Source organism: Catharus ustulatus, chromosome 6 (genome assembly GCF_009819885.2).
Source record: "Catharus ustulatus isolate bCatUst1 chromosome 6, bCatUst1.pri.v2, whole genome shotgun sequence".
In the NCBI taxonomy this organism is placed as follows: Eukaryota; Metazoa; Chordata; class Aves; order Passeriformes; family Turdidae; genus Catharus; species Catharus ustulatus.
Window position 1 is genome coordinate 45,263,596 of NC_046226.1, and position 27,487 is coordinate 45,291,082.

A 27,487-nucleotide genomic window follows, 5' to 3' on the forward strand; every position below is an offset into this window, starting at 1 on the left:
TCAATAAATTATGGGAAAAAAAAGCTGTAAACAACTTGCCTTGAGCTCTTACAACATCTCTGCAGTACACTTTGACCCAGCAATCAGGAGAATGAGATAGGACAGCTGGCTTTTTTCCTGCAGATCAGACAGCTTTTTGCCTGGAACTTGTAAGCACTGGCTGTAGCACACACAGCACTGCTGCGCTCTCACTGTTGGGAATACTCACCAAGATGCAGGCAGGAGGAATCAGTTTAGAGCTGTCTTCTACCAGCAGCAAGTGCCCATAGCTGAGCTGGTCAGAAGTGCACAGTCACTTTCATCCAAAGCCACTTCCATTTATCCCCTGTCCCTCGAACAACTATATTAGCACCTCTCTACATAACAAGCTTCACCTAGTTCCCATAAAAGTCATCAGCAAGGATTTCAGCTGCTCCCTAACAGTACTGCCCTGTGCACATATATCAGCAAAGCTTCCTCCCTGAGCAAACTCTGTTTCCTGGTACTTCACAGGCTCATCTGCTCCCTGGCATCGCCTGCATCACACGAGGTACCACACCAGAATAAAGATATTCTTGTCAGTGCCTGATGCCACAAGGGTGCAGGACCAGCTGGCAGCCATTGTGCACATCCCCACTCTACTGCAGTAAAAGGCTTCAGTTTTGCAAGAGCAGGGGAACTTCTGCCCCATGGTACAGCCCACGTTGGTCATTAGTCAGCTGCTGACCTCAGCTTAACTGCAGTGACCAAGGATGAGCAAAGTTACTCAGGAAAATGCCTATAGTGGGTGCAGCACTTGTGAGAAATCACAGCATAGTACTTTTGGAAATTCCCACTTTCTATTCGGCAGCAGTGACTGTAGTCTCAAGATTTGAGAGCAGAGATTAAATTAAACTTTAGAATGTGGCTAAATCTTGATTGGTTGTTTTTGTTTTAACTAGCCATGATAGTCAGTTCTAAATGTGAGCTTTATCCAGCTGAATAAATCCCTCCTCCTTTTCTGTTCCTCAATGTTATAAGAGTTATGTGAAAGATATAACAGTATTCACACTCACAAGCTTTGGCTACATCATCTGCAGTAAAGAACAGGAACAAGTTGCCTAAGTCCAAAACAGTGCAATTGGTTTCACCTATCCCAGCTTGAAAGAGTTAAAATAATTTAGCCACTTTCCATGAAGACAAGTTATTTGCTTGCTTTTTCAAAGAGATTGTACAATCCAGTCCAAACAGCTTTAGTCCTTTTAATTTGGACCAGCAGGATGCTGGGCAAGTTCTGCATATTTGCAAAGGACCTCTCCTTCAAACGTGGTAAAACAAACATAACTCCAGCCAAAGCACAAGTTGAACATCACCCAGGGCTAATCAGGAAGCCCCGGATCAGGCGGAGACTTTTTCCCAGATCCTTTGGGGTTTCCCTGCCCGAGGGAGGCTGAACAGACAAGCTCTTGTGGAGCCCCGCAGCACAACCTGCTGGCATTTCTCAGCCAAGGCAGGGCTGCTCTAAACATATCACCCAGCCCAGCAGCAGCACAGAAAGGCAAGATCCAAGGACATGAAACGACAAGGACATCCACCCCAAACGCTGGAGAGCAAAGATCAGCTTTCCCCACAATAACCAGCTACCCAGCAAGCCCAAAAAGTCAAAGCAGTAACCCTGAACCACCTAGTCCTTCCAGCAGACAGGAATCAATAGAGGTCTAAGCTCTGCTGTTCTTCAGCCTGTTTTTTTTTTCTAGAAACGCACAATCTTACGAGCCCATACTTTGTGCAAGACGAAAGCATTTGCTTTTGAACCCACGGGCCAACTTCAGCCAAGCACAACAAAGGAAATTAAGTTTCATGAGACTCAGAGGCCATGGAAAGGAGGCAGCTGGAGTTGCCCTGGTCGGGGAGATGTCGCAATCTGAACTTGCTGTGTCGCAGCTTAACCCCAGCTGGCAACTGAGTACCAAGCAGCCGCTGGCTTCAACAACTAAAACAGAGTATTGTCAATGTTTTTGTCATATTAAATCCAAAACACAGCACTGTACCAGCTACTTCAAGAAAAATTAACTCTCACCCAGCTGAACTAAGGACACTTGCCTTCACTGCATACCAGAGAACCCACAGTGGAAAAAGCCCTCAGAAATGCTTCAGCAGAGGGCTCAGGTTTCCTTTTTTGATGCCAAAAATAAGCAGCCACCAGACAAATCCAGAGAAATCAACTCCATGATACCTCTACTTCCAGACCTTCCTGAGCATTTTCCAATGACATACAATAGCTGCTTTAAAGGTAATGCTAAAGAGTTCTGCATATGCTCTTTAATTCTCTGGACAATACATGGCATATTGCAAACTCATATTTGCAATTGTTAAGTTTTTCTTTTCTAATATTCCTTTAAATGTTTTAATAGTCCATTCTTTCCTTTCTTTTCTGTCTAGAGCACTGTCTTTCTAGTACAGGTAATTAAACAAAAGGGAGGTGGCATCTAGAATTAATCTAAATTTAATTCCAGTATGATCCTGTTTTAGACCATACAACAGGACGAATCTCAATATGCATCAGATAAGCTTCACAGCAGGAGAATGTTGTTCTTGGCACTTCCTTGGCAGATGTCTTCTAGATAACCTGGTAGGACTATCTACTGTTATACTGTGAATTCTGCAAGCAAACTTCCAAAGACGTTGCATCTTCTCTCTTAACATACTATTAACTATTTCAACACTACACCATGAAATGCAGTAGATGGGCCACCATCTGTGGCCTCAAAAGCAAAACAAGGGAAGCCATTCCAGGAGGATGATTCTAGCATGGAGAGAAACAAGGGGGTGGTGGTAGAAACAACCGAGTGGATGTTTGCTGCTGGTGACCCCTAGCTCAAAGGGCCAGAAGGGGAGAAACCGTGATTGCTTTAGATTTACAGATCAAGTCACCACTACAGAAGAGCCCTTTAGAAAACTGCACATGCAACCCACCTTTCAGGGTCCTGCTGCTGTCCTTCTTCAAGGCTTACAAGTAGCTAAACACAACACAAAGCTGGCAAATCTTTACAACTGGGTCTCAATGTACAAGCCAGAAAACACACCTAGCCTTTCAGAGCCAAGGCTCCAGCTCAGGTTTGTATGATTTGGGGGTTTTTTTTGTTTGTTTTAAACGCCTAAACTGAGCTGTTATGTTAATAATAACTGTTGGGCTGCAAAGGAAAACCTACTTCAGCTGGCACTGTAATTTGAGTACCATGGAGACAGGACAAGCAGTAATGGCTTTGAACTAAAAATGGTAGATTCAGACTACATATAAAGAAGAAACTTTTCATTCTGAGATTGATAAAACACTTAAACAGATTGCTCAGAGAGGTGGTGGTTGCCCCATCCCTGAAAACCTTCATGGCCAGGTTAAGACAAGTCTCTGAGCAGCCTGGTCTGGTTGAAGATGTCCCTGCCACAGCAGGGGCGTTAAAACTAGATAACCTTTAAAGGTTTCTTCTAAGCCAAACCATTCTATGATGCCATGGCAAACAAAGATCTCCACCAGTGCAGAAATGCACTGAGCTAAGACTCATTCTGGGGCACAGCCTTACTGTAAAAGGCTCAGCTTCTGTTGAGAAAGTAATTCAGACCTGAAAATGCAGTAGCTCAAATAAGAACAAAAAAGACAGGCTGTGCCAGTATCTGATGAGGAGACCTGGATGTAAACATACCAGGGCTGTGGGAACTGCATCAAGATTCTGATGAGTACTCACCTTCCTGTAAGGACCTGCTAAAAAGCCACAAAGATTTTTTTATAGTGGTGGTTTCATTTAGCCATGATGTATTTGTAATATTCTCACTATGTCCATGAGAAACTCCCCAAGACTCTTGTAAATAGAGTTGTAACTCAATTCCAACTCTTGTAATGGTATCATACCCATGTAAATTATCCCTGAAGGGTTTTAGTTGTTTTTAATACATCAATCTTCAAGTTTTTTTCTAAAACTAAAGAGTTTCCTTTAAGTAATGTCACTTTCCCTCTCCCTCCTAGTCTCTTGAAGAGATTAGTACAAGAGTCTAATACCTCTTCAAAGAGGAAAATAAATACCAATGGAACTGCACAAATTTCCGCTCCATAGAACCTGGTGTCCAACTTCAGCTCTGTGACTAGATCCACAGAGACCAAAAGATAAAAGGCCACAGTGAGTATGAAGTTCATCAGAAATTTTCCCATTTCCAGGATAAGCAATTACAAGTCTGATGACCATAGTTTGTATTTGTGGATATGACTCAGGCAACTTAGAAAAAAACCAAAAAAATACTGCAGAGAACCGGCAGAAGAACTGCAACAGTGACCCTATATGTAGGAAAGCACTTCCTAAACGCAGGAATTCACTACATAGACTGGGAAGGAAGAGCACTATTGCCTGGATTTGTCTTCTCAAAATGCATTTATCCAAGCTGCCTAAACAAGGAGGAAAAGAAGTGAGCTGAGTCTGAGGTAAAGCTCATCTCCCTACTTGGGAGATGGCAGGGAGCCAGCAGACAGCTCTTATCTCAGTATCTGCAGCAGAGCTCAAGACCACATGCTTGGGTCTGTGGTTATGACTCACCTGCCATTAAGGTGAAACCTGAAATCACTATGTAAAGATAAATCTCTGGACTTGGTGGATGTAGAGCAGCATCTGCCAGACATCTGCTAGCAGCTCAACACAATCCCAAGCATCTCAACAGGGTGCAACTCCCCAACAGTGCTGGGGGATGTTCCCAGCACCTTGTTTGCACAGATGCTCCACACGGGTGGCTCCTGGAAAATGTAGAAATCAGAATTCAGTTCCCTTCTGCTCAGGGCAAACCAGTTAATAGTAATGTTAAAACACAGAAAAACTGAAACACTCAAAATTTTTGCCCCCTTCCCTCACCCTGGGGAAACATGGAGTAAATTTTGTGGCTTATACTTCAACCTTTCCAAGGAATAAGACTCCCCAAACCACACTGCCTCTTTACCCTGAGAGATGCTCTAACCTATTGCTTCTGGCATGCAGATGAAGTCCATACAAAATCACTGCTAAATGCACCCCGATGCTGAAAACCAAGTTCTCTCACTTCCAAAGCAATCTCTTTCCTGAACAAACCCTACTTGCTGAAGTTTTGCACTCAAAATTTGTGTTGAGTAAGATTCAGGAAAATCTCTCCAGTCTACTTTGTTCAAACAACCCCTTGGCTGTGCTGTTTCTTGTGCTCTCTACAGCTGTTTCCACATCACTCTCAGCTGACAATGAAGTTGCCTACAAAGTAGCCTCTTCCAGGGTAAAGGCTCCCTCCAAATTTTAAACAGCCCAAAAATTTGAGTAAATAATCAAACTGAAACTCAGCAGCTCAAATGCTGAGGTTTGCTTATTATCTCTCTCACTCAAGATTACATGTAAACTGGATTAAAGAAGAGCCAACTAATTCAAAGTGAGAGACAAGCTATCAATATGGTTAAAAAAACCCCAACACACCTCAATCCAGCATTTTGCTATTGGTATGTACGTGTCATCCAAATAAGATTTAAAAAAAAAGTAAAATTAAAAAAAAAAATCAAGTGTTTTCTACTCGTTTTCTCAGCTGCAGATCTTGGGAGGCAAGTTTCAACTGCATGTGCAATTAAGTTCCCAAAATACTAACAACTCTGTGCTAAACACAAAAGAAAAACCAAAAACAGAGGCTGATGCTCTAAGCATGAAAGATAATAAGCAGTAAGTGGGTCTGCATACCTGGGAGACTGGCAGCATAATGGTTTTAAATTATAGAAGCAGTACTCTGGAAGATGATCAGTATCTTCTATGGCATGTCCACGCTTTCAGCAAGGTCTTCAAAGCCCCCACACTTGGAACACTGAAGTGGAGCTAATTTACTTAAGCCCCAAAAGCTCATTTGCTTGCTTCTGAACTGGCAGGGACAGCAATGAAATGAGAAACACAAGAAGATGTGCCCTTCCAGGGCCCCGTTTATTAACTGAATATAAAAATAAGATCATTTAAGTGCAGAGGCACAGTAATCCACTCCGTGGTGAAAAGATACCTTGGGTTAGCAGTAAACAGAGTTTACAATACCTTGTAAACAGACCTCTTCATAAGCAAGAAGCACACTGAAATATGACACTCGCTAGATTAAAAGTCTCCTGTTGCTACAGTACTCCACACTTCTCATCTGGCTATCTGGGAGCACTTCACAAAAGGTGACAGCATCCTTTGCTCTGTTTTCAGAGGAGCACACACGTGAAACAAATGAAACAACCTGCACTGTAAACAGCTGAAAAGCACTACAGCATTTTCAGAGGATGGCAACTTACACCTTGTTAGATTTGTTTTGCAATGAATTATAACGGCCAAAGCTATTGTGCATTATGAAAATGTTAAAAATTATTCCTCATTTTACAGCAATCTGTTGCACAGTCAAATAAAAAAGTATTATTTTTTCTTAATACAGTACATGGCATTTCTCCTCAATTGCACTAGAAGTAAATTTGGAAGCACTTTCAGTTTGTGTAATAGGCAGATAGAAAGGGGAACACAAATCAGGCAGACTTTGAATCTCCTTTCCATCTCTTGCCAACTATTTATCCCCACCTCTTTACATCTCTGAGTCCACATACATTCCATTGATTAGGTAATCCACTTGTGTGTAATCTTTCTTCTTATAGCTCTCATAGGCCTGCATGAGGAAAAGCACTATAACAGTTATGAAAAAGAACATACCAACTAAAAGCACTGCAAGCAGTGAACTTTTATCCACTAAGTACTGAGTCAAGGGCTCGGCAGCAACGAGAAGATACTCATTGTCTGTGTCCTGAGTTTCTGTGAGACCCGAAGCTGTTGTTTTGGTTGCGTCTGTTGTTTTGGCTGCATCTGTTGGAGCTGTGGTGGTTGAAAAGACATCAGATGTTGACTTCATCCCATGTTCAGTCGTAGTTGCTACTGTAGAGGCTGTAGTTAAAGCCATGGCACCTCGTGTAGAGCCCAGAATAGAAGTTGATTCATTCAAAGATGCTGTGGTTGTATTTGCTTCTGGCTTTAGATCTGGCAAGGTGCTAGTATGCACTGGATTCATGGAGTGAGAAGTCTCTGTCAGGATGGATGCCGTGGCACGTGTGAAAGGGGTGGAAGATGTTCCGGCATCCTGCAGGATGGGGGAGGTCAGTGTTGTAATCAGTGACTTCAGGTCAGCTCCAGCAGTGGTGGAGTTGTCAGGGTGAGGAGCACTGGCGCTGGTGGCACCCGGTGTAGGCTGCTGTGCTTGGGTACCTGCTTCAGAAGCAACAGTGGGGAGAGCAGAAGTAGGGGACAATACTGGGACAGAGCTACTATTTCCTGATTTTTGGCTGGTGGTCACCATTTGGCTGACATTGCTGGAATAAGGAGTAGAGATGTTAGCTTGAGGGTAAGGAAAGGTAGAGGATGACGTGGCTTTAGTAATGGTATTAGAACCTCCAGGGGTATTTGAGGCTTTGGCAGTTGTTTCATAAGTAGTAGAGAAAGTCGCATGTGTAATGTTTGCTATTATGGCAGGGGCAGTGGTGGTAGCATTGCTTGCACTTGGTTGTCTTGTACTAGCTGCAACATCTGTCTTCTCATCCCCAGGCAAATCCCTCAAATGAATATTGTGAGTCTGAGCAGTTAAAGAAAACGTGTTTTCCACACTGCGTCCATCAATCCGTGCATGCAGCATCCTCTCTGTTTTCTGCAGATGGCTCTGGTGCTGAAACAGGGCTGTTTCCCATTTGCCACTGACAATTTCTTCCAAAAGACAAAACAAATGACTTTCATAAGAATAAAAAAAACTCTCAAGCTCAAATCTAACCTCAACCCCCCAACACACAAACCAGAACACATATTCTGCAGTACACATAGTACAAGTGGAATAAATCAGTCCTGAATTTAGCAAGAACATGAAAACTCAAGACCACCCTGCCTTTATTCCACATAACCCCTTTGAGGTTTATTGGTTTGGTTTTTTCTGCCACAGACCTCCAGTATTTGCCCAACCAGAGAATTAATTTCACAAAAGGGGAGTAATGAAGTAGAGAGCTACAATGCAGAAGCACAGTATCAACAGGAGCAGTCTTACAAATGTCAGTTCCTGAGAAGACTCATGCTTTCAAAGTTACACATCATCGACAAAGCCTTTGTGCCTAGATTCATAATTTTCACTTGTCAAAACTGAGCACAAATTTCTACTTACACCTTCATACATCAGGACAATTTCCTTCACAACTAAGTGAGCTAGATTTACTGTGACATAAATCCCATCTGCTTATCACAAGTCCAGTTGTTATATTGCAGAGAAACCTTTATCAACCCAAAAGAACCATGAGCAAATTCTTTTTTTTTTAAAGTTGGGTAGAGTGAACTCTTGAAACAAACTTTACAAGATTGATTTTCCAATTAAAAATAAGCTCCATTTTGTAATTGTGTCACTTTATTAAAATTGAATACCCTGGCACTGGAAAGTCACCATGAGCAATTGCTGCTCTGATTAAAGAAGCAGTCTGTTGACTCTGGAACAAAATCCTGGCAATCTGAGAGAAAAAACAATGCCAGGACATTTTTCTTTCTCTGAAAAAAGATATAAATGCATCTGTTATGCTTTTATTTTTGCTAGGACAGCGTGTGGCATGCAAATGGCTTGAATGAATGATGTCTTCAACATGGAGACAAACTGTTACTCAGTAAGTGTTACAAAAGCTATTCAAAGACACATCATGCACTCATGCAAGTGCCAGAGTCCCTAGGACAAAGTGAAACAGTTATTCTAGTGAACTGTACCTAGAAAATCACCCTGCAGGCATCTCACAACCCATCTTCCTCAGTTGAAAGCCTACCAAGGGTTAAACACAGGCATATAAAGCAAAAGAATAAGGATCCTGAATTTCCCAGAAGCCTAAAAGATGGCTTTACCTGCAAGCAGATCTTTGATGTCTTGTTCTCCAGCATTCTGGCACACACTCAGCTGGTGACACTGCAGGAGGAGGCAGTGATTCTGGTAGGGCACAGACCGATTACAGTGATGGCTCCCTGAAAACAGCAGAGAAAATGGATTGCTGCACACAGGATACCAAATATGCTGCTTCAAAGTGGCGGGGGGAAAAAGGGGGGGCGGGGTGGGAAAACCCCAAACTACACAATACCTAGAAGGTCTGGCCTTAAAGGATCCTAACTCAGCCTTAGTGAAAATAACCAAAGAAAGCCAGGGATACCAATATTGCCAATGTAGCCTACCCACTTGTTTGTCTTCTTCCCACTTGTTTGCAGCATCTCCTGACAACAGCAGTTCACTCACCCAAACAGGGTAAAACAAAGTGCACTACAGCTAGGACCCATGTAAATTCAGCTAGATTTCTTCATGAGGAAAATTACCATTAATGACCATTAAAACCAGCATCTTTATTGGGTTCCTGACCATGTGAATGTCAGATATTCATCCACCTGAGTCAAGCATCATCTTCAGCACAGCCTCGCCAGCTTTTTGTAGGAGCTACAAGCTTTCTCATCTGTAGACAGGATTGGGACATTCATAAGGACAACTCAAAGACTCTCTTAGAAGTTTAATTCTTTGTGAAGACATGTCAGAGGTAGTGAGACAGCTTTTACCTCAACAGATTTAACCCCGCGCTTGGTTGTAGAACAAAGTAGTTTCTCCCAAGGCAGAAAACACACACAAATACGAGTGAGCAAAGATTACTCGTTCTAGTGCAGCTGTCTACAACAGCACTGCTCACTTGCAAACATCTGGCAGCAGGGAATAATCATTCTTCAATCCTAGTGACCTAACACTGTTTGCACGCTATCAGTGCACACCAACAGCACGTGCTGTTTCTTATGGAAGCTGGGAAATGGTTATTCTGGATTCAATTTAACCAAAGCTGTCAGAAGTTATTCAGCACCACAGCACTGCACAGAGAAGCCATAACTGTAAATGCCTGCAAACAACTGGAATTAAACAAAGTCAAAGGAGCAGCAGAGACCTTCAAGGAGAAGAAAACTCAGCTGGGATTCCATCCAAGAGACAAGAACCTCACCTGAAGCACCTGGACTCTGACAAGCCTGCCTGCATTGCTCTTCACTTGTAAGCCTGTTTATTTGCACTATGTGGACTCCTCTCCCTTTCAGGACAGAAAACCTGTGTTCACATATACAGATAGAAATCAGCAGGAAGAACACAATGGCAGTCCACATCTTCAGGGCTGGCCTTACAGGGAAGCTTCTCTTCCCAGAAGAAATTCTCTCTTATATCAACTTCAGATCCACCGCAATATACCTATTAAAAAAAAAAAAAAAGAACAATTTATATCCCTAAGAGCAGGAATGGAAAATAAATATGTACAAAAGGCAGGCAAGTATCATTGCACATCACAAACAAGCAAGGGCTCAGAGGCAGGAGGAGTAAAGACCCTTCCCAACTTCCCAAAGAGGCTCCCTCTTTGGAAAAGGTACTTTGCTCTCCCTCCTCATGTCCCAGTGGGGAACAGCTCAAGTCAAAAGCCATGTGTACAAAGTCAATCTCAAAGCCCAGAAGCATGTGGCAGCACAGATATGATGTCTTTGGACTCATTCTGGGACCCTTAATATTGTGCCCAGGCTCAGCAGAAGGGTTTTCACCAGTTTGAGTACGCTGGAACAGGGTTTGGACACTGGAACAGTCTGAGCACACAGGGGAACCATCATCTTGGCCCTGTCTTTATATCAAGTCAGTCAAAACCAAGTACCCAGGCTGATTTCTGCTTTTGTTTTCCTGCTCATTAAAAAGAGCTCAAAAATATTGATTGAAAACCAGCAAAACCCACTACTTCTGGTCTTCCAAGACATTACACAGTCACAGCTGTTACTGAAGAATATTCACACACACAGTAAGCCTTCATTTCCCCACATAAAACAATAGATAATGTCTTTCCTTCATTACTAATGCACACATGTGACTTTGACTCAATGGATGGGCTTTTGTCACTGAAGACACTGAAGCAGCTCCCACTGACATTAGAGCAGATGAGCAGCTTCTATCTGGATTTACCCTCTTCAGTAGCTTCTATCTGGACTTACCCTCTTGCTTCTGAGGTTTTTGGAGCTTTGAATGAGCTTCCAAACAGTTCAGCCTGAACCAGACCTATTGTAAGCCTCTTCCATAAGTAATTTTTAAGGGCAATCCTCTTCCTCATCACTAAAGCAAGCTTTAGTCACCATCCTTGAAGTTATGAAGAGAAATGACAGCCTTCAAAGAGTGTTGAGATTCAGCTTTGTGTGCCATCTCCGAGATGGATGTGATGACTGCAAAGGCAGTTCACAACACAGAATGAGCAGCATGTGTGAATGGTATAAATACCACAGTGAAGAACATCTAACAGCCCTCAGTAATGTGCGTAAGACCCTAATTTAGGCATCCAGGCTAGAAGCCTCAGTTTCAACCATGAGAACTCCAGTTTCAACCATGCTTGTGAATTTAAGAATCGAAGAGCTATTACTCCTCAAAAAAAGCCCCAAATAATGTTTGCTAACTGTGACTCAGATTGCAATATTTTGATGCTTTGTACCATTAAAACTTTTGTTTCCAATTTTTCCTTCTGCTATATCCTAAAGCACTGGACAGGGCAACAGTTTCAGCTTCAAAACCACTCTATCTGAAAAGAGGTGAAATACAAAAGCTACCCCAAGTTCCTTGGAGGACACACAATATACAGGTGCACACTGGACTGCCAAAGAGCCAAAGATAGGAATAAAACTTGATACTAAAATGCAGTGCCTTAAATTCAGTTTTCTTAGTCAATCTTCAAGTTCCCTGAGGAACTGAGGGTCTCCTTCCTCTAGGGAATAAAACAGTACAGTGGAACTAATAAAGGGGCCTGATATCTTAGGCCTAATCAGGCTGAAACCATAGGAGAGACAGACATAGATAAATGCTCCCTGGGCAAGAAGTGACCAAGAAACATGTTGTGAAACTTTGTGATAAGGTTACCAGGTGACTGATGTCATGAAGAACACGTAACCAATGGGAAATTGTTACCAAAGATAGAACTCTACATAAGTGCCATACAAGTAAAACCCTGTATATTCAATAAAATTGCCTTCTGATCCAACTCAGATGTCCCCCTCTCTCCATTGCTGATACCTTCCTGCCCATTTATTCTAATAAAGAGTTATTTTACCTGTTGAAAATAGATGGAGCATTTTTAGATTTGCTCTCCCAGAGAGATGGGAAGCCCAAAATGACTGTAGGGCCATTGCACTGCTGACCTCAGCTCATGCACCCCTCTGCAGCTTTCTTCCTAGAGGAAGTGTGCACAGCATCACCCATTTTGTGTGAGAAAGTTTCTCAGTGCAGCCAGAGGTTCAAGCCTGCATCATCTCACCTGTAAGATGGAAATATTTCTAAATCTGACCTGACAGAAGTCTTGGCAGGGAAAGGCAGCTCAGCAGCCCCATCTAGTCCCATGTACCAGTGACTACGCCCGGTGTCCAGCCAGCACCAGCTCTGCCAGGGCCTCTCTGACATCACACACTATGCAAGCACAGCACAAACTGACTTTGCTCTTTATGTATCACTTCTTCCAAGTGCACCTTAACAAAGCTGAAAGAATCAGGACAGGAGAGGAGGTAACCTGTGCAACGCTAGCACAGCCTTTGCAACACGCTACACCAGCATCAGCTGCTCAGGAAAGCAGCCCCACATCCTCATCAGGGAATTGGTAATACTAATGGGTGTTGCTCAGCCAAGCCAATTTCCAATACTTTTCCCACTGTCCCAAATTGCAAGGCATTTCTACAAGTTTGTCTCAGCCTTTATCACACTCTTATTGTCACTCTTTGCACACGTTGTAGATTAACCATTGAAAGCTGCAGTTGATAATACTGGGAGCAAGAGGAAAGCAAGGGAAAACACTAAATATTCTGCCCACAAGAGATTTTCCTAGAGTAGACAGCAAGGACTTCCTTTAAACCCCAAATCCTTCAACTTAAAGGAAGTCAATTGGGTTCCCTCAAAGACACTACAGGTACCTCACCTCAGTTTGGCAACTTGCACTCCCACCACACGGTGCCAAAGTAGGTGCACTTTTAAAAAAGTTCACAGGTCATAGGCAGAGATTCAGAAAGCAGTACTTAATCCACAAACAGAAAGGAAAAAACCCCACATCATTGATCTATTTCACATTTTAAAGAATGCACCTTACGGCCCTTTTCAAGATTCAGGATTTATAAGAAGCATTATTTTACAACTGAAGAAGTGACCCTGAGAATGAATTACCCGTGTAGTAATGTATGCATACACTGTTTTAAATAAACTAGTAAGGAATAACAGCAATGAATATAAATACAAAACCTTTATTATATGAGGTTTTTTCATACCTTTAGTAATAATTTTGGAATTATAAAAGCACCCTCAAAGAATAAATATCTTGCATTGCATTTGAAACTGCAGATATAATGGCTTTATAGCTATAAACAAATACTATCATTATTATCATTAATATCTCAGTTTTAGGACAAAAAAATAGTAATATTAATCTCAACCAACCCAAGAACTACATATATTTGCAAGATCAAATGATCACCCCAGTAGCTAGAAGCTGTTGCATTAACATACATCCCCTATGCAAAGAGATGTTTTGTATCCTCAACCACATCAATTCACTAGAAGTCCTCCCCATCACAGCTCACTTTGGTTCTACTTGACTGCAACAACTGCACAACAACACAAAACCACAGAAAATGACTCTCACCTCTTCCCAAGCACCTGGCAGCCTTTCTGGATTAGGTCAGCATTGGTTTGGGGGACATGCCAAGCTCATGCACAGATTTGTCCCCCCTTTCCCTCTCACTAAACGTGGTCTCCTCAGGGGCCAACTTGATACACCTCCCCATGGGCACTCAGTAAAAGACAACAAGCTTAAAACACCTTTCAACATCCTTTAGCCAATTATAAAAATCCCTTTGCAGACTGCAGAGTGAGTGTGTGAAGCAGACCAACGCAATGCACAGACTAAGTATCAGACAAGCAAACAGCTCCTTCCCAAGACCAGTGAGAGGATAACCAGTTGCAGCCATACCTTAATGCAGTCCAGATGAGGCTTGGGATGCTGTGTTAAATATCAAACTCCAGCTAGAGGTGTGTTTTTATGGCCTCTTCCACCTTAGCCAATTCCATTCATCCAGAACAGGAGCAACAATTACTCACAGATCACTTTTCCCAACTTAACAACTGCCCTCTATTATCACAAGCAATAAGCTGCATTTCTGACTTCCTGCCACACTTCTAGCCAGTCCCACATGGCTCCATCTCTACTCAGAGACCCCTCTGAGCACCCACCCCCCCCACACCTACAACCCAGAACAACACAAACTAAACCCTGTTGTCCAAACTGCGTTGATCCCTGTCTGGACAACACAGCCCAAGAGATGACTGCAATGCTCCCCTCAGAAGCAATTTTGAGAAACTGGGGCAAAATTCACTCCTCAAGCACTACCTTCTCCACCTATAGAATACCCCCAAGGAAATTCAAAGCCAAACCAAAGCAAAACCAAACCACAAAAGACAGCAACAAATAAAATCTGGGGAAAGACTACACTCTGAAAAATACAAAGTTCACTTTTGTTATCTGCGGCTGCAACTCAGCAGGGAATAAGCATGCTGGCAAACCAGAATAACTTTGAGTCAACAACTGAATGACTGATGACTTTGCAGTGTACACACATAACCAGAGGGCACTGCCTGCTGGGTTTCAGAAGAGTTCCTCGCTTCTTGCCAATCTCACAGTGCCTAAGCCAAGGAAATTAAAACAAAAAAATCATTATTTCAAAGAACAATGATTGGGATGATGTTGCAAGAGCAGCGACAAGCCCTTGGAATATAAATCCCTTGCCTCCATGACCCCCCAGCAGCCTCAGCTGTTCCTGGTTAAGCAGCTGCAAGGTGCATGCAAGTGACTGCACCAGGGTGAAGAGAGATACAGACCTAGACCAAAAAAACACAAAAAGAGAGAGAGTGGGTGTCAAAGATTACAGGTACAAAGTGTGCAAAGCAAACCATTTAGGGCAACACCTGCTCCTTTGAGCCATCAGTGAAGAGCCAATAGACACTGCCTCCAAAGTCACACTCACAAGTGTGCATGGACTAGGTATGAAATAAGGTCAGAGTTGCAAAGAAATACTTTATGTTCAGTATAACAACAAAGCAAGGAAAACTGGGGTGGAATGCCTTTTGCAGGCAATGCTACTCTCCCATCAACCTGAGAAGGCATAAGGCCTGTTTCCCACTTGCATTTGCTCCTAAACACTTAATGTTTTGTCAGCTCTCCAAAGAAGTGAAACCTTTCTCTTTAGAAAAAGAGAATTAAACCAGATTTCACTAAGGCAAGACAAGCACATCTCATTTTGTAAATCGAGGCAAGAACACAGGAGACAGGGAATCTGCACTGCAATCCTCAGACGCATTTTACTTGCCAAGCTTCTCTCCAAGGCTGAAGATGCACATGTAGATAGGTTTGGAGACAGGGCCAACACCAAGGCACAAGAGGCTGACCCAGTATCAGCTGAGTATATCCAGAAGTTAGAAGATTCTCTGAACAGCAGCTTTAGAGCCGTTAAGTTCCTTTGGCTCCCCAAGAAAGTTACTGACAAGCTGCAAAGCTGTTTCTACCAGCTTTACCCACCAGCTTTACCCAGCCCCACCTCTCTGTTCCTTGGTTCCTCTCTCAGGGCACAAGGCAGACAGCTTACACAGTGGAGGACAATCCACATTGCCACTATTGAGGCTTCATGGCCATCATGCTTTGCCTCTGAAGAAATAAAGCTTAAAACTCCCAAACCAGCACCACCCATCCATCATCCTTTCTCTCCCATATTAGTGCCATGTGCTGCAGTTCTGATGCTGAGAAGCACTACTCAGCAAAACATTCTTCCTGTGAAAAATGATCAGACAGCTATTTGATTTATGAAAATGTGCCTTGTTTTGAAATATCTGAAACAATCTAGTTTTAATATACAGAAAAGCAAGCTGCCAAAGGCTAACTGCATAAAGCTGTGACTGAACAATAAATCTGTCAACAAAAAATACCTTTAAGCAATAAAAATGTGTACTATAGCTCAACTGCAACCTTCCCATGTCTGGTCTGCACCCGAAGCAGATAGATAGAAGTTTTCAGACGTGTTGTTGTCTCATGGGGACTGGAGATCATATGCAGGGCATTTCACACCATGTGTTTCAAATTAACCAGCTTTCAACAAGACCCTCAAAGGAACCATCCCAGTGGGCTCCCACATGAATTCTGCAGCCCTTGAACTAACACAGAGCAAAGTTCATCAAGAAGGGCAACAGGCCAACTCTCGACTCCGTTGGTTTCTCTAAGTGCCTGCAGAAGCAGGTACTCTGCAGTGCAGGTGCTTCATGCTTGCTGAGGGCTGGCATTAGAGGCTGGAACCAGCACATTCCACATGCACACAAATAATAGCACTGCAGGCACAGTTTGAGTCCCACACTGACAAGTGTGGCACTAACAGAGACTTAGCAAGCAGCGACTTCAGCCTGAAGATACAAATAGCCAAGTGTTACTTCTGGAGCAAGTGCCAGTGTGTTAAAGTCTGGTCACCCACCCACCTCCTGCCCTGCAGAATTTTACCAAAGTCAGCAAATTCCTGGCAATCCAGATCAATTCAAGTATCACTGAAATGCTATCTTCCACTCCAGATATTTCTGAGAAATTATTATGCTCCTCTATAGGTTCATGTAGTTGAAATACTAATTTTAGGCCCATGGAAACACATACCTCCATGCAGAACACAAGGTCCTGCAACTTTGCTCAGGAATTTAAACCTCTGCATGGTTTTCAGCAGGGTTACACACAGCAAAAACGTCACCTTACATTACAAAAGCATCCAGCAAAACTGTGGGAGCTCAGAAACAGAAAACGTCCAGAGAGCCTGGAAAGAGCCAAAACATGACCTCAGTGCAATGACTGAAAGGGAATGTCTGCTCAGTCCTAAAACAACTGGAAGAAAGAGAAACATTTTTGGCTATTTCTCCTTTCTTCAAGGAAGTAAGATCTTTATTTTCCATATTTCAGGATGTCCACAAACACAAATTTTTAAAAAATTTTAACATATGTGGATCCACCTCTGGTTATCCTCACAAGCAAAACAACCTAAAGGCTCCTAAGATTACAGGAGGTCTCCTCTATTTAACAACTCAGGTTAAAAAACAAAGGTAGATATGGAAGATCTCCCAGGTGAGATGCAGCAAAAAGACACTCCAGCTTATCTCAATGAAATATGACACTGTGGAGGTTTCCACCATACATATATAAGGACAAAGAAGAGATTCTTCCTGAAGTTTCCAAGCCAGGAATATATTTATAGCAACACCAAATAAAGTTTGTTGGCACATGCATCCCTGCTTTGTGATTTTGACAGCTTGAAAGGTGTGGAAATCACAGGGCAGGATGGGTGGGAAAGCTTAGCCAAATCATTTTTTTTCTAAACAAATAAAGAACCAAATACAGTAACAGCTCTTCTCATCCTTGCTGGTCTTCCTTGTGGCAGGGTAGTCATAGCCAGCAAGTCCTCAGGTCATGCACTAACCTGAATTTAAATCTATATGTTATCAAAACCTAGAGGAAAAACATCCTTCCCTCTCCTTACTGTCACGGGCTGACAAAGCAGCATCTGCAGAAGCACTTCAGCCCAGCTCTTGGGTCTCATCTACACACCAACAGGGCAGCAGCTGTGCTCTCCTGCCTTGCTCTAGGCTCTCTTTTCCATTTCAGAGTAACTATAACAGTTTTGAGTCTCGATAATCAAAAACTGATTAATAAATCAAAGTAAAATAAACTTGGTTTCAGCTCCTCAAAGCTCTGCCAGTACCACAGAGCCCCTCATCCATGGAAGAGGGACTGCACAGGCAGCAGCAGGTTCTTCTGAACCTTTCTGAGTTCGATGTAGAAGGTCTGTCTGTCTGTCGCTGATGTGGCTAACAAGAAAACCAAAACAAATTCAGGGGGTCACCTGAATGTCATGGGCATCTACACAAAGTCAGCCTAGCAGCTCACCAGGAGAGATTACAACTACCACAAACATCAGTTTAACTTGCACTAGACACAAATGTGAAACGTGTTCTGTATTTGACTGGACAGATGGGGGCACAAATACAGGTATTTTCAGAAGCCATCTCAGATGCCTCTGTGCTTATATCAGTCTTAAATTTTTGCCCAGCAATACAGCAACAAACATAGAAAAAACCCCAAAGCTGAAACCTCTCTCAAAATTTTAACACCTGAATTTGTAACAACACTAAGAGGTTATTCCTACTCCTCCAGAAGCTGTGACCTAGAAGCAGCAGGAAGACAGAACCTATTAGAAACTTCTGGCCACTGATTTTATGCCAAAGATGCTCCGATCCTGTAATCAGGGGAACAGTGAACTAGAAAAGCCAAACTGCCAGTAAGATAGACCCTAGTTCAAAGATGAGCTCACCACACACTAATTATCTAGGCCAAGAGTTTCCCTGGGAGAGGTTGTCCAAGCTCAGACAACAAAAATAAAGTAAAGGACAAGCATGTGAAAACCACACTACAAGCAGTAACTCTTACTGCTTGCTTTTGACATGTTCTGAAGACTTCAGCTCCTGTGCACTCCAGTACAAATCTGTCCAGTATCATCAGATCAGCACAATACCATTACAGGTCAGGAATCAACAGGTGGAACAGATTGTGACTGAATAAAATCAAGACACAAAGCAAAAGATGTGCCAAGCATGAAATAATTCACACTTGAATTAGAAATTCACACTTCTACCTATCAAACAACACCTTTTGTTCCAAATTGTTTGCTGTTAGAGGTTCTGCAAAATGAGAAATGGCTATAAATACAGAAAAGTGAGAACCCAGGCAGCGAGCACTGAGGTACAACATTTCTTCAACCTCGCCCTTTAAACAAAGTTTAGGACCCTCAGAATTAGAGGCCAGACTAACAAGTCCAACTTGAAGGCTGAAGAGTCCCATCAGCTGGTTGTAGGGACCTCAAACCCATAAACCTCTCAGCTGCTCTTGCTCCTGTGTAATGAAGCAGAGGGGTTAAATTCCACCAGTAAACTGCCTCAGAGCACAAGGAGAAGTGGCTTTTCTTAAAAGCTGCAGTTTGTAGCAAACCAAGAACTGTCAAGAGCCATCTCTATAGAATGTCAGAGTGACACAATCCATGTTTGGCATCACAACTGTCAACTATGGAAAAGAGTGTTCCCTTCTTAAAATCAACCAGAAATCTGAAAGTTTCCAAGAGAGATCAGACAAGCAATGGGTCAGAGGACCAGAAATCTTCGCTTCAGGTTCCTTCTCTATTTCAGGCAGTTTAGAACCAGCATCTTCTCAGGATGTAATGGAGAAGGGCACTTTCACTTCAATTGCCTGGAATTATATTGTGAGGTAAACCTGCCCAAGCTGACAACGGAGTAGAAAAACTGCACTGCAGTGAGGATCACATGCTGAGGATTTTGGGGTTAGTTTTGGGTTTATATGCCTTTTTTTTTCCTGACAGCCATCTGAAGAAGATCTTGCTTAGCAAACCCTCTAGCACCTACAGGCCAAGACAGATAACTCTACCTGTACAGATGCCTATCAAGATCTACAATCTCTAATCATTTAAGCTGCATACCCATCATTTCAGTCTTTGCTTTTTAAAGCACTTCCCTCCAGCAGTAACATTCCTGGGGATGAGAGAAAAATACTGAAATAAATTTGTCCACGTATTTTATTTACAAATTCTCTCCTTCACCCAGACATCTTTTATGCAGATGAATCTCTGTATGAAATCTCATGTGACAGCTCCACGTTCACTGGATGGCATTCACTGTATCTTGCTAAGAAGCAACTGCCAATGTGAATGTCAGAGTCAGCTGTTTATCACAATTTTGGAGCATATATTTTAACTCCAGAAAGGACCTCTGCAGGTGTTATCTTACCGATTTAATGCAAACAAATTTGTCCCAAGACATGCAATAACTTAAGAGCTCATTCAGTAGAGGGGTTTGTTTCCACTCAGCTCCCAGGGGACAGGTTGCCTACTCCATAGTTTGCATTACATCTGTTTCCACTTTCAGAGGGGTCAAAGACCAAGTGCAGAACATACCACCCAGAAAGAACTGCTTACTAATATTGCCAAAACCTGCAGAAAACAAAAAGGCAACGAAAATTTCCCAACTCACCAGCATTTTCGGTTTATATTTTATTTTTAAACTCTTTCATTTAGATATTACTCAAGAGGATAAATCAGCACTGGAAACCCACTTCTGCTACAGCTGTTAATTCACATACTTTATATTTCATTGCATCAACATACATCCAGCTTCTATACAAGAATTTCACAGCCTAGAAATCCTTGCTCCCTTGGCAATGGACAGAAAAGCAACAAACAGGAATTTACAAATATATGAGATTCAGTCAAAAGCTATTTGCTAAATAGCAAACAAACAACTTCCTGCATTTGCTTACCAAGTCAGGTGGTAACAAAAACCATCTGCATTAGAGCTCAGACCAGGCCACATGCTTCTCTGACTCAAGCAAGTGTCCCTGAAGAACATTATCAGCTGCTTCCACATTAGCACATCTGTTTTAGGCAATAATTCTGCCAACACACAAAGCCCAAGTTTAACTTTTATGTGAGAATCAGTCTAGCAGAACCTGTGGAACCTGGGACCTGCATAAAATTGTGTAGTCACCAGCAGGCTCATGGCATTGCATTCCCTTGCTGGTTTCACCACCCAAAATGTGCCCATGGAAGTCAGGGATATCCCAGATATTGTCAGCAATGCATTCCAACCACAGCACATGCCTACTTCAGCCACCTCAGAGATGGTCATTACAGCCAGAACACATGGGTCCTGCCACTTCCACAATGCAGATATAAACTGCTGGCAATCCCTTAAAAAACATCATAGATGAAGACACAAATTATGTCTTAGCAATGCACGCTTGCAGCCCAGAAGCCTGGGCTGCATTGAAAGCAGCATGGCCAGTAAGTCACGGGAGGAAATTCTGCCTCTCTGCTCTGGTGAGACCCCACCTGGAGTGCTGTGTCCAGCACCTCTCCTATGAGGGCAGGCTGACAGAGGTTGGGGTTGTTCAGGCTGGAGAAGAAAAGGATTCTGAGGAGACCTCATTGTGGTCTTACAGTACTTAAAGGGGCATATTAAAAAAAGAGGGAGATGGACATTTTACAGGGGAAGACAGTGACAGGACAAGGAGAGATTTAGATTAGGTGCTAGGAAAAGGTTCTTCACTGGGAGGGTGGTGAGGCATGGCACATGTTGCTCAGAGAAGTTGTAGATATCCCTTCCCTGAAAGTGTTCAAAGCCAGGCTGGAAGGAGCCCTGAACAACCTCATCATCTCTGTCCATGGCAGGGGGGTTTGGAACTAAGTAATATTTAAGCCTAACCCTTTTATGACAGGAATAAATGCTCTTTGCTTGCATATAGAGAATTTCAAGATATCACTGGGCATTTCTCACCTGTCAGGATTCCTCATCCTTAACCCCTTTAGTAAGACAATCTCTGTTTATATTATGGAAAATAAAAAAACCCAAGAAAGGCTTTTTCCTGACCACATTCTCCTTTTTTAATTAGATACAAGAGTTTCAATCTAGATGCTATTGCCAACAAGACAACACACTGATAAAGTTTCATCAAAAGGATTGATAGGATAGAGGAGTTCTGCTGACACGAACACCAGCCCAACCTTTGTAATATGGGTTGGGCCATAGCACAACAGGGCATCAGTTCAAAAGAGCAGAGCAGAGGCCAGGTAGATGAACCCTCCCTTATCTCACCGGGTGGGAAAAGGGGTGTGAAAAGACTGAGTCATTTGTATAGCTATAGGAGTCATTTGTGTATAGCTATAGGAGGAAGTGGTCAGAGCTGGAAGTGAGAATGAAAATCAAGTCTCTTGAAATCCGTTTAGTACACAGCTACAGGACAGTCAGTTTTCCTTATGAAAGCACATACGTGGTAAGTGTGTCATTAGAAGCATCTCAAGAACATCCAGAAATACCTGCTGTGGGATTTGTCTTTTCAGATGGAGAGAGGGAAGAGGAGTGTTCCTATAACAAATTACAAACAAATCAAATTCCTGTATCAATACTGATATTCAGGGCATGATGTACACTGAGAAATGTGGAAGTAACAAGGCAACACAAATGCATGAAGCAGCCTCCTCTCCAGTTAATGGTTATTTAATCTTAGACAGACGCCCAATATTTCCCTTCAACCAGTCTGCATTTCGACCACTTCTGCCTTTACTTCCTGTTCTTCAGTTTATTCTAGGTTGATGAACAGGGATTAATTTTGCCCTCACCCATCTGCACATGCTCAGTTCCTGCTGACTTCTAGAGAGTTTTTCTCTACTAATTGGCTTGTTTTACAGCAGTTTCAAATCTATCCAGAGAGACCAAAAGCAAAAATAATGATTTTGAGTGCAGAAACTTACCATGCAAACACTTGTAACTGTTTTCTTGCTGTCAGGAATTATTGCGCCTTTAGGGAAAGCAAAAGCCAATAAAAGCCTGGATACAGTAGGACTACAGCTGAAAGCATAGGAAAAAAATGTGTAAAATGTTATTGTATGCAACCAGAGAGGCATTTCTGTGAGACTGTCAAAGCATTTACACAAAGAGGTCGAAGAGTGGAAAGCTTTATCCTGCTTTCCATACAGAAAAGCCAAACAAAAAAAAAAAAGAGAAGACGACTCAGCAAAAGAATATGCTTAATCCTATTAAAATTAATGAGATTTCATCCCGGTCTCCACACGTTAGTTGTAGTAGGAGTTTAACTTAAGTGGATTTAAAACCAGATTTAGTTAAAGTGCTGCAAAGTGTCCTCAAGCCAAGCAAATATAAACCCAACACAAACATACATGTAAAATTCAACACAAATTTTATCAGCCACTCTCCTTCACCCCTTTTTTAGAGAAAAACAAATCTGAAACCAGGACACCAGGAACATGGGACACATGAGAAGTATACACTGGCGTGTTTTGCTGAGCTATTGCATTAAGTAGTTCTCCAGGCTTGGCCCTAAGTCACAGTCAGGTGGAGCCAAGGAAGGCAATCCCAATGCCCTCCTGGACAGTCACTGTTAGCAGCAGCAGTGAAGGGGACTTGCTGAAGGTCTCAAGTTAATAAAAAGGCCCCTGTACACAGACTCCTTCCCTCTCCGGAGAGGTAGCTATGGGGGCCTGGACACCCCATGGCCACATCTGCAGAACACAATTTAGTTATCCTTTAGGGAACACAGCCCAGCTGAGTCTCCCCAAGCAAAGGTGCCAGGAACTGTGGTGATCACAGAGGTAGTCCAGGCACACCCCTGCAATCCACACTGTCAGCACAGGCTGAGCTTCCTGCTCCAATGGGTCACCAGCTGCTGCCTCAAGCAGGTACAAGATTTACAAATGGAATGCGGGTCCTGCCACCCCGGGGAACAATCCAGCTGGCTGAAAATAAACAAGTACCCATACCCCTGGCTCTCTGCCTCCTGTTCCATTCTTCACAGCACATCGTCCTGCAAGAAAACAACTGACCAAACATGCAGCCAGTGTGCTTTCCAAACAGTTAATGAGTTATGTGAAACAGCAGGAAAGGACGTGATGAAGAATCCAGACCCATACGTTGCCATTCCAGAGACCTGACATTCTGGAAAGGGTGTTTAAACACCAGCCTTCCCACCACAGCAATGCCACCACTGGAGACAGGGTTTCAGTCCCAGCCAGTCTGACACCACACAGCACCACCTTGGTGCCAGTGCAGCAGCACACCTAACCCAAGATCTGAGCCTTGAAGAGGCTCTGCCCAGAACAGCAAAGAAAAATAAAGCCAGCAAAGGAAATGGAAGACTGTCAGATATTTTGGCAACTATGGTGATGGACATTCAAAACTGCCCTGAGGAAACCTCATTCCAGCAAAATCATAAGAACAACAAAGCAGAGCCTTCAGCTAAATGCAAGGTTTTCACCCACAGAACCAAAGCAATGAGCAAGCCAGAGAGCAAAAACAGCAACCAAGTGCTACTTTACACACCAGCAAGACAACCACGTGGTTCCATGGAGCATTAGAGCCCACTGGTGCAATTCTTGCTACTTACTTTCATTGGGCAAGTTCCACACAGGAACATGCAGAAATATCCATGTAGACATTCCCTCAAGAAGAGGGTCTCCATACCATGGTGGAGACTGTCCTTTCCTGTGTGAAATGCTGTACCACAAACACCCCAAGCACCTTACCTGCATGGGGACTCTCTTGCATTGCCAGCAGCCAAAAGTTGGAGGAGCTGTGAACCCAAAATGCACAACCAGGTCCTGCCTACACTAATTTTCAGCAGTGTCACTGTCCCTGTAGTGCTAGAAGCATCCTTAGACCTCAGGTGCCTATTCACAACTCCTTCACTAATTCCTCCCAGTCTAAGCTGTAGGAAGGGAGCCAGAAACGACTGGAGGAATGAACACATCAAATGCTTGCTACCATCACGCAAGAGAGGGTTCAATAGCAGTTTATTTCACAGGACTTCTTGGCTTTGCTATCAACCAAGCCAACAGGCCTCTGGGAGCCTTTCCAGACCTAGACAGGCTGGATATCATTGACATGTGGGGTATGACAAATAATTATACCTGCAGAACAGGCTGGAAGTTGGGAAGGGAACCAATCTTGCTAAGCCAGAGCACACAGTGTCAGATGGCAACCAGCAACAGCACACACAGCAGGGATACTGCCCCAGCCCTTTTAAGGGCAGGAGGGGAGAAAAAGCCATAAAGATCATCTTGTCTGGCTGCTGGTTCAGCATAACCCATGGAGTTTCATCCAACAATTACTGTGTTGGACAGGGGTGGGAAGATATCTCATGTACCTCACAAATGAACTTTGAACCAGCTGTGTACATAGGTACAGGCACCTCCTTCAGAAAAGCATCCCATCCCAACTGAAACAAGGACAAATGGCCAGCTGGTGTGGGTTGTCATAGCTCTGCAATGCACAGCAGCTGAGGAGCTACCTGCAAGTCCTGGTGAATTGACTGCCTTTTCCTCCAGCTTTCCTATGCACAAATATCCCCATTCCTTAATGTCCCTGCAATATTTTCCTTTGAAAATGTAGCCAGTAACATGCAAGTGAAAAGTCTGCTAGTACCTTTCCTGTAATCCTGGGTATGCATCCAGACATTTTAAATACATCACCAGGTCTTCAGCATTCAAGTTTTTCATCAACAAAGCTTGAAATTTTGCTTGCAAACTACGCCTGTAGCCTTCAAAAGCCGGTGCCAGGAGACTTCCCTCAGAAGGCAGAGGCTTCAGGTTGTTTGGATGTGCCAATAAGAATTTCAATAATAGATAACCAGATGCAAAGTCTGTTTCCTGGCAGATGGGTTTATAAAACCAGCAGGGAATTTGTAATTAAAACCAAAAAATAAAGATGTCCTCACCAACATGTTAAGAGGTATGTAGCCTGGAATTTCTCCCAAAAAAGTACTAAAATAATACATGTGTATACACATGCATTATATACACATAAAAGCCAGAACCAAGCAGCAAACATGCACAGCACATGCACAAAGCTACTATAGACAAGCAAGCTAATAAAAATTGATGGATTCCTTCTAAAGTATCCATTGCCACATAATGGACTGCATTAACATAGATAGTAGTGATTGATTATGGTAGATAGATTAGATGAATAGAAAAATACATGCACTTTTGAGACAGAAACATTGCATTAACCTGCATCCTATAGCCTAGTTTTCAAAGCTACTGTTCAGTCACAAACCCTCTGAGGACTAAAGGGCACCAAATGTTCACTATCAGCAAGTTTCTATTGCTCATCAAAACTGCATTGCAACCTATCATAAGGTGGGGAGGATTTCTTGGGTTTGTCCCTCCAGTAAGCAGATAACTCACTTTATCAGGAAACAGCAATGGTGGTGCATGACCAAGTCTGGCAGAGATTCAGTCAGCTAATATGTAGAACATCAAGGCACATTACTTGACACGATCCTGCAACAGCAGTTTTCTTTGCCAATCCTAGAAAACAAAGTTTGGGAGACAGAGGGGAAAGTTAGAGGACTTGCTGAATCCACCAGACGAAGATGCACTGCAATAGGGTATCCCCACTGCATGCCGTATTTGAGAGCCTGGTCAAAGGACGGTGTTTATTCTTCCTGCCGTTTCTTGGACTCCAGCTGATACCTTGCTAACATTGCCCAGGGCACAGTTAAACCTTCTGAAAACCCTTACTTAAGGTAGTATAAATTGAAAAATATTTCAGTGCGATACCACAGGATGCCACATACCAGCGTAACCTTACTTGCATCACCCAATATTGTTTATTCGGACACACGATATATTTACATATCAGCGATGCCGTGCCTGCGGGTGGCTACCCCTACGGACACCGGACCTTTGAGGTGCTCCACAGGGCCTAAAAATGTTTCACTCCGTCGGGTTACTTGCTGAGTCAATCGCCTCTTCCCCCGCAATGAAACCCAGCTGTCCCCGCCGCCGCCTCCCCACTAACAAAACCATCTACGAGCGCTCCCGGACCTCAGGGGAGCGGAGCCGCCGCTCCCTCCGCTGCTGCCGCAACTTACTGCAACACTGACTCGCAACTCGTGCCACAAACGTGCTCGCAACTTCAGCTCAAGGAACGGCTGCCAGCGGCCGCTGCCCGCTCGCGGGCCAAGGCTCCCGCTCCGCCGCAGCCGCCCGGGCTCCGCGCTCCCGGCGCCGCCGCTCGCCCCTCCCGCCCCGCTCCCTCAGGCCCAGCACGAGTCACCGCCCGCCCGCAACTCACGACGTGGCGGAGCCCCTGGGAGGTCGCGGCGTCGGGGCGGGAGAAGCGCTCGGCCGGCGCTGGCGCGGCCCCGCGGGCACGGGCAGGCAGGGAAGCGCCCCGGGAAGGGAAGCGAAGCGAAGCGAAGGAACGCCGGAGCCCCGCGGCCCCGCCACATGCCACGGCCGGGCCCGCCCCGCCCGCGCGCCATTGGCCCGGCCCGGCCCGCCCCGCCCGCGCAGGCCCCGCCCCGCCCCCGCTTCGCCCCGGAAAGGCCCCGGGAAGGCGGCGGGGGCAGAGGGCGGGCGCTGCCCGCGGAAGTGACGGGACCGCGGCCCCGGGCCCCGGGACCCGGGCTTGTGGCTGGGGGTGTCTGCGCACTTCTGCCCAGGGCACAGCAGCCCTAGAGAGCCTGTGCTCACACGAGGCTGTTTTCCTTCTCCTCCTGGGCTCTCCGCACCGTGACCTGCGGCCCCGCCGCCTGCGGGTCGTGGCATGGCCAAGCGGCCTTGGCAAAGCTGGACGCGGCTCTGAGCAGCCTGGTCTAGTGGGACGTGTCTCTGCCCGTGGTGTCGGGGCTGGAACTGGATGAGCTTTAAAGCCCCTTCCAATCCAAACCATTCTATGGTTCGTTATCACCTTCCAGCAGGAATAAAAGGGAAAAAAAAAAAAAAAAAAGTGTTTTGGCTAACAGCGTCTTGCTGTCCCGGAGTATGAAAAACACACGTTTCACCATAAT

The 27,487-nt window shown here is 44.0% G+C and overlaps 1 protein-coding gene across 3 annotated transcripts; it reads right to left on the reverse strand.

The window, feature by feature from the left end:
• Positions 1-5,896: 5,896 nt before the first annotated feature.
• Positions 5,897-26,875, reverse strand: C6H11orf24 (chromosome 6 C11orf24 homolog). 3 transcript variants are annotated; one of them, XM_033063381.1, is made up of 6 exons: positions 26,770-26,875; positions 25,878-26,000; positions 22,428-22,524; positions 9,992-10,230; positions 8,871-8,987; positions 5,897-7,709 (listed from the first exon to the last, which is right to left on the reverse strand). In XM_033063381.1, exons 4-6 carry the CDS (start codon positions 10,146-10,148, stop codon positions 6,547-6,549), a joined length of 1,437 nt encoding a protein of 478 aa, XP_032919272.1. In that variant the 5' UTR covers positions 10,149-10,230; positions 22,428-22,524; positions 25,878-26,000; positions 26,770-26,875; the 3' UTR covers positions 5,897-6,546. The 3 variants fall into 3 exon arrangements, with proteins under 3 accessions (XP_032919272.1, XP_032919273.1, XP_032919274.1); XM_033063382.1 differs by lacking the exon at positions 26,770-26,875 and adding an exon at positions 26,567-26,640; XM_033063383.1 differs by lacking the exon at positions 22,428-22,524.
• Between the last annotated feature and the right edge of the window lie 612 nt (positions 26,876-27,487).

Excerpts from the sequence above, each read along its gene's own strand:
- C6H11orf24 (XM_033063383.1), bottom strand. The coding sequence starts at position 10,148 with ATGTGGACTGCCATTGTGTTCTTCCTGCTGATTTCTATCTGTATATGT. Across the intron at positions 8,988-9,991 it reads TCAGAGTCCAGGTGCTTCAG|GGAGCCATCACTGTAATCGG; the intron begins GTGAGGTTCTTG and ends TGCTGTTTTCAG. Across the intron at positions 7,710-8,870 it reads CATCAAAGATCTGCTTGCAG|AAATTGTCAGTGGCAAATGG; the intron begins GTAAAGCCATCT and ends GTCTTTTGGAAG.